The sequence below is a fragment of the Megalobrama amblycephala genome, linkage group LG10 (genome assembly GCF_018812025.1).
Source record: "Megalobrama amblycephala isolate DHTTF-2021 linkage group LG10, ASM1881202v1, whole genome shotgun sequence".
Classification (NCBI taxonomy): domain Eukaryota; kingdom Metazoa; phylum Chordata; class Actinopteri; order Cypriniformes; family Xenocyprididae; genus Megalobrama; species Megalobrama amblycephala.
Window position 1 is genome coordinate 12,097,855 of NC_063053.1, and position 14,129 is coordinate 12,111,983.

The 14,129-nt window shown below is 37.1% G+C and overlaps 1 protein-coding gene across 1 annotated transcript in view; it reads left to right on the plus strand.

The window, feature by feature from the left end:
* Positions 1-14,129, plus strand: part of camkmt (calmodulin-lysine N-methyltransferase) — a 122,631-nt gene that overhangs the window by 84,962 nt on the left and 23,540 nt on the right. The window contains exons 6-8 of the mRNA XM_048204607.1: positions 1,392-1,455; positions 9,670-9,736; positions 10,806-10,880. Coding sequence (XP_048060564.1) covers positions 1,392-1,455; positions 9,670-9,736; positions 10,806-10,880 — 206 coding nt within the window. The remainder of the gene's footprint in view (positions 1-1,391; positions 1,456-9,669; positions 9,737-10,805; positions 10,881-14,129) is intronic.

Here is a 14,129-nt window from a genome sequence, read left to right on the forward strand (position 1 = left end):
TAATTTTTTTTACCTCATTTTGAAGCAAAAACTCTAGTCTACAACCTCAAATACCCAGAAGTCTTGTGAACAAAGATTTAATATATATTTTTTGGCTTTATTTCAGTGACTTAAGTTTTTTTGTTTTTTCAATAACCATGCATAAACGTTATTCCTTCAAAAATACAAACATGTACATACATGTTCCTCACATATTATGGTTTGTGCTGAATACAGTGTAATGACACTTTTTCCATTAATATGTTTATGAACAACTGAAAAAAGCACAAATGTCAGGGCATGTCAAAACTTCTCCAGGGTCCCAAAAATCCTCAGACCCCAGAGGGTTAAACTAGCAAAAGTGGATTCGGACACCCCCTAAGTGCACCTGCACCATGCGCTTAGATCGTTAAAATAGGGCCCTATAATTGTCTTTACTGTAACTATTTGATCTATTCTTACTAAATAAAAGATTCTTTAAAAAATACTTTTGAATAGAAGTTTACAGTATATGCTAATATTCCTAATAATCACATCTCTATGCTATTTTCTAAATAATGTTATTCTCATATGGACAATGATAAATAAGAAAATAATATTTATTAAAAAATAATGCATAATACAGTTCCATGGCTGGCAAGAAATGTGTGTGTATATATGTAAACGTTACATTTTTAAAATTCACTCAACATTGGCAGGTGTGACAAAAAATTATTTTTGCTTCCTGTGTTTGAGAAATGTCAGAAAGTAATCCGAAAATCGCATCTTTTAAAAGCACAAATGTAAATCCTTCCAAGCACTTTTACAAACACACACACACACTCCCTGATTCTGCCCACTGCTCCTCTCCAAACAACTGTTACACGGCACCTCTGATAAAGATGACTACTTGAATGAAAAGACTGTATAAAAAGAGGACAGAAAGAGCTGACAGTGGAGCAGCACAAAGGCAGAAGCTTCGCAGTACAAAGTTATATGAAGGGCATCAGGCAGGCCTCGCGAGCCGAGTAAGGAGTGACAGCAGAGCGCGATGGCCCCGCCTGATAAACGCCACACTGCAAATGAAAGGCTCGGCGCTCACCATCATCCCCTGTCACAATGCAATTACCCAACAGAGTGATAGCAAGATAGAGGGCTCCCAGCCACCGGGAATGATAAAAGTATTGACTGATTTGATTGAATGATTAAAATAATGCAGACATAAAATGAAAAAACGGCAGAGACAGACAGAGATGGATGAGAGGGAGCAGGGGAGAAAGAGAGACGGGTGGTCGGTTTGGAGTAGGGCTTTAAAAATCAGCGCTCTCCAGATATGACTGCTTGCGAACAGTGTGCTGCTGAGGATGTCTTGCTTTTGTTTTATTTATTTATTTGTTTGTTTATTTTTCATCTTTTTTTCTCTCTTCTGGCAGATTGCGGTTTGTGCTGATGTGAAGGAAGTGCTGTTATCTGATGGCAACGAGAAGGCAATTCAAAGTATCCTTGCATTTCAGACCGGTATGTGGCTCTGTTCCAAAAACCTAGTGAGCTGCCCGCCCCCTACATAGGCAGCTGCTTTCTATGGCAGCTCCTGAACTGAAATGGAACCTCATAAGTGACTGATTTGGAACCGTCTACTTGGGTAGGTTTTCTATACAAAGTGCACAGGAAACAATTACAGGCAACACGAGAATTTTGTTTTAATGAGAATAAATATATACCGAATACACAAATATAAAAGTTTTTGTATTTAAAGAAAGATACAATATCGTTCAAAGGTTTGCGGTCAGAAAGTTTAAAATAATAATTTTAATTTGTTTTTTTTTATTAATAATTTTACTCCGCAAGGATGCATTAAAGGATTAGTTCACTTTCAAATGATAATTACCCCAAGCTTTACTCACACTCAAGCCTTCCAAGGTGTATATGACTATCCTGACGCATCTGAGCTTTATAATTTGAGCGGGATCAACGATTATGAGCTGAAGAAAGTGTCTCCATCCACATCTATCCATTATAAATGTGCTCCACATGGCTCCGGGGGTTTAATAAAGTCCTTCTAAAGCGAAGCAATGAGTTTGTGGGAAAAAAAATCCATATTTAACAAGTTATGAATTAAAATATCTAGCTTCTGCCAGACCGCCATCCGTATTCAACTTACGAAGAAAGTGTAAACTTTTTTTGTACCCAAACATCGCTTTGCTTCAGAAGGACTTTATTAACCCCCCGGAGCCATATAAAGTACGTTTATGATTGATGGATGTGGATGAAAGGCACTTTCTTCATCTCATACTCGTTGATATCGCTCACTGCCATTATAAAGCTCAGATACATCAGGTTATTTATTAATATATCTCCGATTGTGTTCATCAGAAAGAAGAAAGTCATATACACAGTGAGTCTAAAAAAACACCATTGTTTCCTCCTTCTTATATAAATCTCATTTGTTTAAAAGACCTCCGAAGAACAGGCGAATCTCAACATAACACTGACTGTTACGTAACATTCGGGATCATTAATATGTATGCCCCCAATATTTGCATATGCCAGCTCATGTTCAAGGCATTACACAAGAGCAGGACGTCTGGATGTGCACAGCTGAATCATCAGACTAGGTAAGCAAGCAAGAACAATAGCGAAAAATGGCAGATGGAGCAACAATAACTGACATGATCCATGATATTTTTAGTGATATTTGTAAATTGTCTTTCTAAATGTTTCGTTAGCATGTTGCTAATGTACTGTTAAATGTGGTTAAAGTTACCATCGTTTATTACTGTATTCACGGAGACAAGAGAGCCGTTGCTGTTTTCATTATTAAACACTTGCAGTCTGTATAATTCATAAACACAACTTCATTCTTTATAAATCTCTCCAATAGTGTGTAATGTTAGCTTTAGCCACGGAGCACCATCAAACTCATTCAGAATCAAATGTAAACATCCAAATAAATACCATACTTACGCGATTAGACATATTGCATGACGAACACTTTGTAAAGATCCATTTTGAGGGTTATATTAGCTGTGTGAACTTTGTTTATGCTGTTTAAGGCAGTCGCGAGCTCCGTGAGCGGGGAGCGTAAGCATTTAAAGGGGTCGCAGCCTGAATCGGCGCATATTTAATGATGCCCCAAAATAGGCAGTTAAAAAAATGAATAAAAAAAATGTATGGAGTATTTTGAGCTGAAACTTCACAGACACATTCAGGGGACACCTTAGACTTATATTACATCTTTTGAAAAAACGTTCTACGGCACCTTTAAGAATGATCTGAAAGGTTCCCAAACTCCTTCAAAAACTGTATATTTATTCCTTAAAATATAAGTTATCTTTTCCATTGACATATATTGACCATTTATTTTAGCCAACGTCCTATACTTGGAAAACAAATACTTTTCCAATTTAAAGAAATAAGCCATTTTGCTTGAAGAATACCTATATTTATAAGTATATACTCCTTCTTTTTTTAAAACTTGATCTTGTTAGGATATAAATGAAATAGAAAAAGTAAAATTAAAAGTGACAGTGGAATGTTAACATCGAGGATCTTCTCTATCACACCTTTCCAAAACTTTGTGACTTCTTCGCACTCCCATTTGCAATGATATAATGTACCTTTATTATTGCTGCATCTTAAGCAAGTGTCAGGGACATTTTCATTATATTTATGCAATACAACTGGAATTATATAAATCCGCATCAACCACTTATATTGTAGCAGTTTCAGATGTGTGTTCATTGTTTGTGATTGAGCTTTTTTACATGCTTCCATCCAGTCCTCCATCTGAATATCATCACTGAGATCCAATCACCAGGCTTCCAGTTTATAGACTGAAGATATTAAAAAATCTTCAGACTCCAAACTTTTGACTGGTACTGTACTCTAAGTATTTCCCTGCTGAAGAAAAGCAGGACAATGTAATATCTTAAACCAGCCTAAGATGGTTTGCTGGTCAGGGTGGTATGTTGACTGGTTTTAAAGGGTTTTGGACACTTTTTAATATGTCAGACTGTGAAGCCAACTTATAACTAGCTAAGATCAGCTGAAACCAGCTAAGACCAGCAAACCAAACCAGGTTAAGCTCATTTAAATAGGTTTTATTTTGGGATACTTACAATTTGTCCAAAATGAGGTAACTTAGAAGGCGGCATAATTAAGTTGCCTAACTTTTGGAACATCCTTCACATTGTAAATTGTCACCTTATTTAAATGCTCCATACAGAGGCAGCTCACTTTTGGAGAAGTGCTTGTGTGTTTGTGTGCTTCCGAACCATTCCAAACATCACTTTGTGTTGCAGGAGCGCTGACAGAAAGGCGTTTGGTCTGTATATTCTCAGTGTGAGCTGTCTTTAAGAGTGTAGCCCAGAAAAGAATACCTATTTAACCCGTATTTACCTCAGATATTCCTCTCACTTCCACCTCACACACACACACATTCAGTCAGCCATTCTTAATGTGCACTCTGACAAAGAATACCCGCACATACACACACACACACCCCTCGACATAACTGAATGTGAGGCAAATCATCCAGCTGACACCCGAAACCTGCATTTAGCATGTTTAATACATATTCATGTCATTGAAGGCTACCGCTGTGTGTGTTGACTCACCTGCTCCTTGTCTCTCACCCTCTCCCCCCTTCTTCCATTCCTCTATTGACTTTCCCTTTTGCCAGGAGCACAGATGAAGCTTAAACAGGTGACGGCACAGCTCGAACCTTCTTTCTTCATTCCGTTTCTTTGCTTTTTCTTATTCCCGCTCTCCATCTCTCGTCTTTCCACCGCAGTCACTCAGATTAGCCATGTCGCTTGGCTTACAAAGGCAGGAAAAACGGAGACGACAGACGTGACAGCAAAACGCCGCAAAATTACTGTGCCCACGTTCGTTAGTACAACAGCCAGCGCTGCCACTACAATGAGCTTTTATTGAATATCAAGACTCAAAGAACAATGGCCGTGGCATGAAATTAACACAATTCCTCATTGAGAAGAGATTTGTTTAAAAGAAAATGGAGGGAAAGGGAGCAGAGCAAGACATACTCAAAACATTCAGAGTCTGTCTCTAAACTGTTTCCTGTAATAGAGTGTGAAAAGACTGGCAGTAGGCTGATAGAGCATTAATTGGCAGTGCTTTGTTTCAGAGATGTGTCTGCCATAATAGAACGGCAAGAGATGATCTGATGATCGGACGAGGCCAGGAAAGGACAAGCTGTCTTGTGAGAACCATATACGATGTAGTGTTTTCTTTCTTTGTGTTAGAGGATAGAAAATGAAGGGATGAACAAAGTTATTGAAACCATTTAGTTAGTGAAACCATTTCAACTTAACATGTTAGTCATAAGATTGCTCCAAACTTTTAATGTAAACATATCTACCGTTGTGTATATACAGAACTTACTTTTCTTTTTTGTTCTGTGTATATATTTATTACAATTTTATGTATTTTTTATATTAGTTTATATACTTACATTATATATATACAGTACAGTCCAAAAGTTTGGAACCACTAAGATTTTTAATGTTTTTAAAAGAAGTTTCGTCTGCTCACCAAGGCTACATTTATTTAATTAAAAATACAGTAAAAAACAGTAATATTGTGAAATATTATTACAATTTAAAATAACTGTGTACTATTTAAATATATTTGACAAAGTAATTTATTCCTGTGATGCAAAGCTGAATTTTCAGCATCGTTACTCCTGTCTTCAGTGTCACATGATCCTTCAGAAATCATTCTAATATGCTGATTTGCTGCTCAATAAACATTTATGATTATTTTCAATGTTGAAAACGGTTGTGTACTTTTTTTTTCAGGATTCCTTGATGAATAGAAAGTTCAAAAGAACAGCATTTATCTGAAATACAAAGCTTCTGTAGCATTATACACTACCGTTCAAAAGTTTGGGGTCAGTAAGAATTTTTATTTTTATTTTTTTGAAAAGAAATTAAAGAAATGAATACTTTTATTCAGCAAGGATGCATTAAATCAATCAAAAGTGGCAGTAAAGACATTTATAATGTTACAAAAGATTAGATTTCAGATAAACACTGTTCTTTTGAACTTTCTATTCATCAAATAATCCTGAAAAAAAATATTGTACACAAATATTTTGTACAATTGTACACATTAAATGTTTCTTGAGCAGCAGATCAGCATATTAGAATGATTTCTGAAGGATCATGTGACACTGAAGACTGGAGTAACGATGCTGAAAATTCAGCTTTGACATCACAGGAATAAATTTGTGAAATATATTCAAATAGAAAACAGTTATTTTAAATTGTAATAATATTTCACAATATTACTGTTTTTTACTGTATTTTTAATTAAATAAATGTAGCCTTGGTGAGCAGACGAAACTTCTTTTAAAAACATTAAAAATCTTAGTGGTTCCAAACTTTTGGACTGTACTGTATAGACTGTACTGTACAGTGTGTGTGTGTGTGTGTGTGTGTGTGTGTGTGTGTATATATATATATATATATATATATATATATATATATATATATATATATATATATATATATATATATATATATACTTTTTATATATACTGTGTATACACAACTTTTATGTTAGATGCGATTAATTGTGATTTAATCGATTTGACAGCAATATATATAGATAGATAGATATAGATATAGATATAGATATATACCTGTTATATGGTATATGTCTACATACTGTATAGTACTGTTTACATATACACTGACAATTGGATTTTATTCCAAATACAAAATGTAAATGTATTACTTTTTTGCTTAAGGGTTAGTTCACTTTCAAATAAAAATTACCCCAAGCTTTACTCTCCCTCAAGCCATCCTATGTGTGTATTACTTTCTTCTTTCTGATGAACACAATCTGAGAAATATTAATAAATATCCTGACTCATCCAAGCTTTATAATGGCAGTGAACAGGATTCATGAATATGAGCTGAAGAAAGTGCCTCCATCCACATCCATCCATCATAAATGTGTACTCCACACGGCTCCAGGGGGTTAATAAAGGTCTTCTGAAGTGAAGCGATACATTTTTGTAAAAAAAAAAATAATACAATAATCCATATTTAACAAGTTATGAAGTAAAATATCTAGGTTCCGCCAGACTGTGTTCCGTATTCAAATTACAAAGAAAGTGTAAACTGGAGTCGCATCAGTTACACTTTTTCTGTAAGTTGAATAGGGAAGGAGTAGGACATAGCTAAGTTTATTTAAACTGTGAGAGTTTTACACTTGCTTCATACGTTGAATACAGAAGGCGGACTAGCGGAAGCTAGATATTTTTCTTCATAACTTATTAAATTCAGAATTTAATTCACTTCAGAAGGCTTTTATTAACCCCCCGGAGCCGTGTGGAGTACGTTTATGAAGGATGGATGTGGATGGAGGCACTTTCTTCAGCTCATATTCATGAATCCTGTTCACTACCATTATAAATCTTGGATAGGTCAGGATATTTATTAATATTTCTCAGATTGTGTTTATCAGAAAGAAGAAAGTAATACACACAGGTTGAGTAAAGCTTGGGGTAATTTTCATTTGAAAATGAACTGATCCTTTACTCTACTGAATATGACTCAAGTAGACATATTACTACAAGAACAGGCGTACACATACACACTCTCTCTCTCTCTCTCTCTCTCTCTCTCTCTCTCTCTCTGCGTACTTAATCAAGAAATCAGCCCAATGAGCCCAACTGGGAGTGAATAAAGTGTATCACAAAGTGCTGAGTGGTTTCATGACTCAGTTTTGATCTCAGTCTGCGTGTTCAAAAGACTGGCTGAGCTCAGATTAAAGCTGTGCATGTATAATCAAGAGACCCTACTGTTAACTGCTAAATTTCACTTCTCACATACTGTTTACATTCTTTAATGGCTGCTGCTCTCTCGAGCTTTACAAACTCTATCAAGCAGCCGTCATGGAACTTTTAAAGACAATATATGCACAGGTGTTACACAGGAAGTGCATTTTTGATCATATTGTGTCTCAGGGCCAGCGCTGACCTCTCCCCCAGTGGTCTTTTCCTGATGGGATTACACCGTAAGATTTCCACTCTCTCTCTCTCTCCTTAGCAGCAGATCGCACCAGTGTAATGCGTGCACCCAGCCTCCTCCCCTCTTTCATCGAGGGATTTGCCCTCCATCCCTGCACTATAGATTGGATTTGCTACGGTTGTTTTCCATGGAGCGAGAGAGAAAGAGGGGCAGAAAAAGCGAGAAATCGTAATTGAATTAGTTTAAAACTGTCGAAGGGTCTATTCATAGATGCTCTGACATCAGTCCCGCAGTATAACCACAATGGGTGGAGGCCCATCCGAGGAGATGGCCGCAGGTTAAAAGCCTCCCTATTGATTACCTATGATGATGCTTTGCATGAGTTGGTTTTGAGCTCAGTGGTAATCTGAGGATGAGGTGTGAAGGGAAAAGACTGTTACGGAAGCGAACGGACTGTGTGGGTTGACGTCATTTAAGAGGGCCTGACATAATAGAGTAACGTGGTTAATAAAGAAATCGGCTCAGTGTAATAGGCTCGAGATCAGAGGGATAAAGGAAATGATCTTGCTATTGTTCCACAGTGTCTCACCTACATCTCTGAAGTAGCTCATACTTTTTCTGTATTCTGAAACTTTTTATTGCCATCCATCCATCCATCCATCCTTCTTTCCTTCCTTCTTTCCTTCCTTCCTTCCTTCCTTCCTTCCTTCCATCCATCCATCCATCCATCCTTCCTTCCTTCCTTCCTTCCATCCTTCCATCCATCCATCCATCCATTCATCCATTCATCCATCCATCCATCCTTCCTTCCTTCCTTTCTTCCTTCTATAATTTGGTAACTCTTTACTTAAAGCCTTAATGTATAATGCATTATAAAGATAATAATAATGTACGTTGTAATGCATCATATAATTTTATAAATAATTGTAATCAAAGTTAAAATGCATTATAATATTTGCACATTCCTTGTTACATCTGAGATTGTTTGTCGTGTTTTTTTAATGTATTATACTTTATAAAGGTGTAACATTGTATTATAATATACTTTAAATGTGATTACGATTATTCATGAGATCATAAGGTGAAATGAGATTCATTATAAGGTGCATTACAAGGCATAATTAATGCATTTAAAAATACTTTTATAGTACATTATACATGAAGGTTTTAAGTAAAGTGTTACCTGTAATTTTTCTTCCCATCTTATCCCATTTATTTATTTATTTTATTTTATTTTATTTTATAATATTATTTAAAAATGATTTATGTATCATGATGCTAATTGATAAATTATTATTAAATAATAATAATAATAATAACAAAGTATTCAATTTTTTTTTTTGTTTATTTGTTTGTTTGAATATTTGAATTGAATAGTGAAGGAAAAGCAGCCACCAAGTGTCCGGCAAACCTAAAAAAGTCCTTCAGTACTCTTTATAAAGCATCCCAGGGTGCATCTCAAGTTAACTGACAGATTGTCCAGGGTGTGCAGAGCAGTGCTGACCAATCAGCATCCAGGACCGGAAATATCCACTATAGAATTGTGATATTTCATACTTTCAATGCCTTCACTGTTATTACAAAATATAGGAAACCGGTAGGTGTGTTCAAACTTTTGACTGGTAGTAGATATATCTGTCTTTATGAAGTTGAGGTTTGATTTTCATGCTTTTATTAATAAACAGTTGCATTTCTTGACAAAGAGCACCAGATGTACGCAGTGTAATCGAGAAGAACAGACGTGAAGAGCTCTTCCTGTCTACCAATGTGTCCAGCAGGTAAGAACTCTCTTACACCTCCCAACATCTCTGAAATGAAAGACAGAGCACTAATATTGCTTTTACATTGCTGCCATATGAAGTCCATCTCTCATGTCAGTACAAATTCAAGTGTTATTATTCACTGAATATGTGAATTCTTTGCGTAGTCGAGCATGCCATGAAGTATAGGAAAGTGTGTTTGGGTAAAGAGGCATTTACGGCACTTGTGTTCGGGACATAATAGTGTCAATAAGTAGGCAAAAATGAGGTCGCAAGGCTCCGTGTCACTCCCTGAACCCAGTTGGCCTGGTAACGAGGTATCCGCAGCCCGCAGAGCGAGCGCTACGCTCTCTAACGCGCTAAGATGTATCCAGGCAGAGTGATGATGAGCCACTCTCCATGATTGAATGCCCTCATCTAGAAAACTCAAACACACACACACACACTCTCTAACACCCCTCTCTCACATTTGCCAAAACACAGCTCATCCACTGTGCACACCATCACGCAAATGCATTATCACCTAAAAAGTAATTTTGGCACTCAGTGATCTAACCACTCTCTCCCCCTCTCGTCTCCTCTCCTCTCTCTTGCTCTGCACACTTCCCCCTCCCTGTGTATTTACACTGGGCTGATGAAGTGAAAGAGTAAACGTATAATTAGCCTGCATTACTTTGATTGTTTTCTTTAGAGATTAGGCTTCCTGTCAGAGCGCGCGGTTTGAGTGGGGTGAAGGTCGCGTGTGATTGGTTGAGGGAGGGGGGGGTGGATTCGCTTTCTCAAGTCAGTGAATAAGCGGTGCGGACCCCCGCTGAGAGAGGAGATTGTATTTCCACAAGACGTAATTTTTGTTTACTGACTGTTAATAATGGCTAATTAATAATCAGATTTGCTTGCCTGGAAACCGGCCCTAGCACTTAAAGAAAAGAGAGAAGACGATTGCCGCCAGACAACGGCTCAAATAAAACGAGTGTCAGGTGTGTTAAATGTCTCTGGACGCATCATTATCATGGGGGTCTTGGATGAATGATAAATTGTGCAACAGGGTTTATGACGCAGCCATCATCCTGGTTCTGTCCTCTTTCAGGGTGGTGAGATGGGACAATGAGGCTGATGTGTCCGCTCTGGAGGGTCGCTTTGACGTGGTGATGTGCGCTGACTGGTAGGTTAACCCTTTTGTTGAACTGTCAGTTCTTCAGATATCCACCGTCACCTTAAACATGACACCAATACAATCCTAACACCTCCAAAACCGATCTTTCAGTCCAAATCGCTTTCTGACACTATATGATTCTGAGCAGATGAAGAGATTCTGTACGTCTCTCCAAACCAGCCAGTCTTACAGCCATTACAAAATAAATATCATATCTCACACTTTGCTAGCATCTCCAGCCACAATATGTCTACACCCTTAATAAAAGTGTGCACCTTGTGTCCCGGTGATGTGGCATTAATATTCCTGCGCCCGTAACGCTTATCAGATGGCAGCCATCAGCTTGCGGATGGCACTGCATTATTTCCCCTCCGCCAGCTCCGCCAGGCATTTCCATTTTTCAGAAATTGCCTCTTTTTCATGCTTGGCGTCCCAGCAAATGGATGTCTTAGGCAAATTGCAAATAATTATGCCTGCGCAAGGAGAGAAAGAGAGCGAGAGAGAGATTGTGGAGCAATACAAACATTTCAATTAGCCAGGTCCTGAACATGTGGAACCATTGTTTTGTTTTGTTTTTTCTTCATGTGTCTGTGTAAATGTGTTATTGTGTGTGCATTACACTAGTCTTTTACACTCATTTGGATGTAAATTTTACTACTACATTCAGACTTCATTATGTAATGCAAGAAAAATGTAATGTTACTTGAATGCTGTATTTTAGATCATTTGGGAAATCCAGCTTAGGGAGGCATCATGTGATCAAAGATGAACAGTATCTCATGTTAATTTAGTTCTTAAAGGGATAGTCCACCCAAAAATGAATTCTGTCATAAAAAAATATCCTGCAGGTTTCAGAACTCAAAACTTCTCTGTTAGTATAAAAACAGCTTTTATTGAAACCAAGCTGGCAAAATGACTTGTTTCAGATATTGTTTCAGTATGATGTCGTAGTATGCAACTTAAAGGGCACCTATTATGCCCCTTTTTACAAGATGTAATATTGGTCTTGGGTGTCCCCAGAATGTATTTGTGAAGTTTCAGCACAAAATACCCCACAGTTAATTTATTATAACCATTTGAAAATGTCATTTTTGGGGCCTGTTTTAAAAAGAGCTGTTTTGGTGTGTACCACCTTAAATATAAATGAGCTGCATATCCCCGCCCTGCCTTTGGATGAGGGCGTAACTTGCATACCTATGGCAATAAACAGAGGGTATAAGCAGAATGGCTGAGAGTGAGAGACCCGCTGTTTTGTATGGCATTCAGCCGTACATGTTTGAACCGGAATCAGACCCAGATGATGAAGAGACTCCGGCAGAAGAAACACAATTGAGAATGGAGCAGGACGTCTCTGAATGGTTATTTGATAAATGTATGTACTTATAGAGTTTTAATCGCGTCCCCTTTGCAATTATGGATGTGCAACACACACACACACACACACTGTGATAACGTTTGCGCAATTTTTTGAAACTACAAACACAAATACTGTGATAACGTTTGCTAAGTAAACATACACAGTTTGTAATACAATATCTTTAAAAAAAATATATATACGTGTGGATGCACACTATACAAACAAGGTTTAAATTATATACACAGACATTCTACGACGACGACAACAACTACGACGCATTTGTTATTGAACTGGCTGACATCGACTGAAATGACTATTTGCTCAAAAAACATTAAATACACTTACTTCTTCTGGAGGTGACGTTGGATCGCGAACAGTAGGCAACGATCCACACTTGAGGATTAACTTTGAAGCAAGACCTGCTTTGAATTGACCCTCGTTCTCAAAACAGTCAGTCAAAAAATGATTCGCGCAAACATTTTGGAATTTTGAGTGGCGCCTTTCCTTCGTAAATAAAATCCATTCACATGGCTCTGATGTCGGAAGTAAGTGAAAACTACTATGTTCATTATTACATCCCACAACAGAACACTTATGTTTCTTAGGAGACATTACCGGCTGTCGTTGAAACAATGGAGGATGGTTGACAGATCACAGAGGGCGGGGTCTATGCCAAAACCAGATTGTCAATCAAACCACGTTGGTGGGGCTTAGCGCAATTCTACGTCACAGTGAGAGCAATCTTAGAACAGGGCGTTCTGAGACAGTGCTTATGAATTATTGAGATTGTAAAAAAAACACTGGGTGGATTTTTCTCATTCTAGGGTGGTTTTGCTCACACACTGCCAACACACATTTATGGTCAAACACCATGTAAAAGTGAATTTTGCATAATAGGTGCCCTTTAAGACCGTCTCTGCAGAAGAAGATCAACACCTACTTCTGCATCATTGCCTTTTTTAGCCCCACTCACCAATTTGCGCATATAATAGCAGGTGAGTTAATATGAGAGGCAAAATGATAGAGATGCCTCTGATTACAAGGCATTTTGCAGTGCCAAGTTATGGAAAAACACAGTCTTTGCATTACCTTCCTTGTGATCCTAACATTAAGAAAGCATGAATAAACTTTTTTATTAATGAAGTTCCAGTTTGCATCAGTAAGACGTTAATTTGTTCGCTTCATTTTACAGCGGATTCGTTTTTAAACAAGACACTGTTTGACTTTTTAGAGAGACTGAAACTAAAAGATGATGCAGTGATGACTATATTGAATCCAACAGTAATGTCGCAACACAAAAGTGTAATAATTTTTTTACTATTATGCTTTGTTACAAATCGTTTGATTTATGTACTCACTTTACTTTCACTTTAGTGAAAATGATGAATATAAGAACAAACAACAGTGTGACAAACCATGGTACATTCATTCATTCATTCATTCATTCATTCATTCATTCACAAAACACTGTATTGATTGAAATTTCACCGGTTGCCATTTTTCAACAAGGGAAGTTTTCATAGCAATTCCACACATGTAATGGTAGGGACGTTGAGGTTTATTTTAATATGCAAAACTGATACCCAATCATAGCAGTGGGTGTTTCCTTCCAAGTCTTGAATGCGGCACTTATATCAAAACGGAATATTTTAAAGAGAGGGTCAAAAACTGGATAGAAAATAGCCTATTCTAAAGTATGTTTTTTGATGTAAAAATCTTGCTAACATTATAGGTTGGCCTCAGAGAACATATATATATAAATGCAAATATCTTATTTGTGTTCTTCAGAAGAAAGAAAGTTTAAAATGACATGAGCATGAGTAAATTATTACAGAATTTTAATTTGCCCCTTAATGCATTACAATACATGTTAAATTGTGTTCCAGTAATGTAAAGTTTGG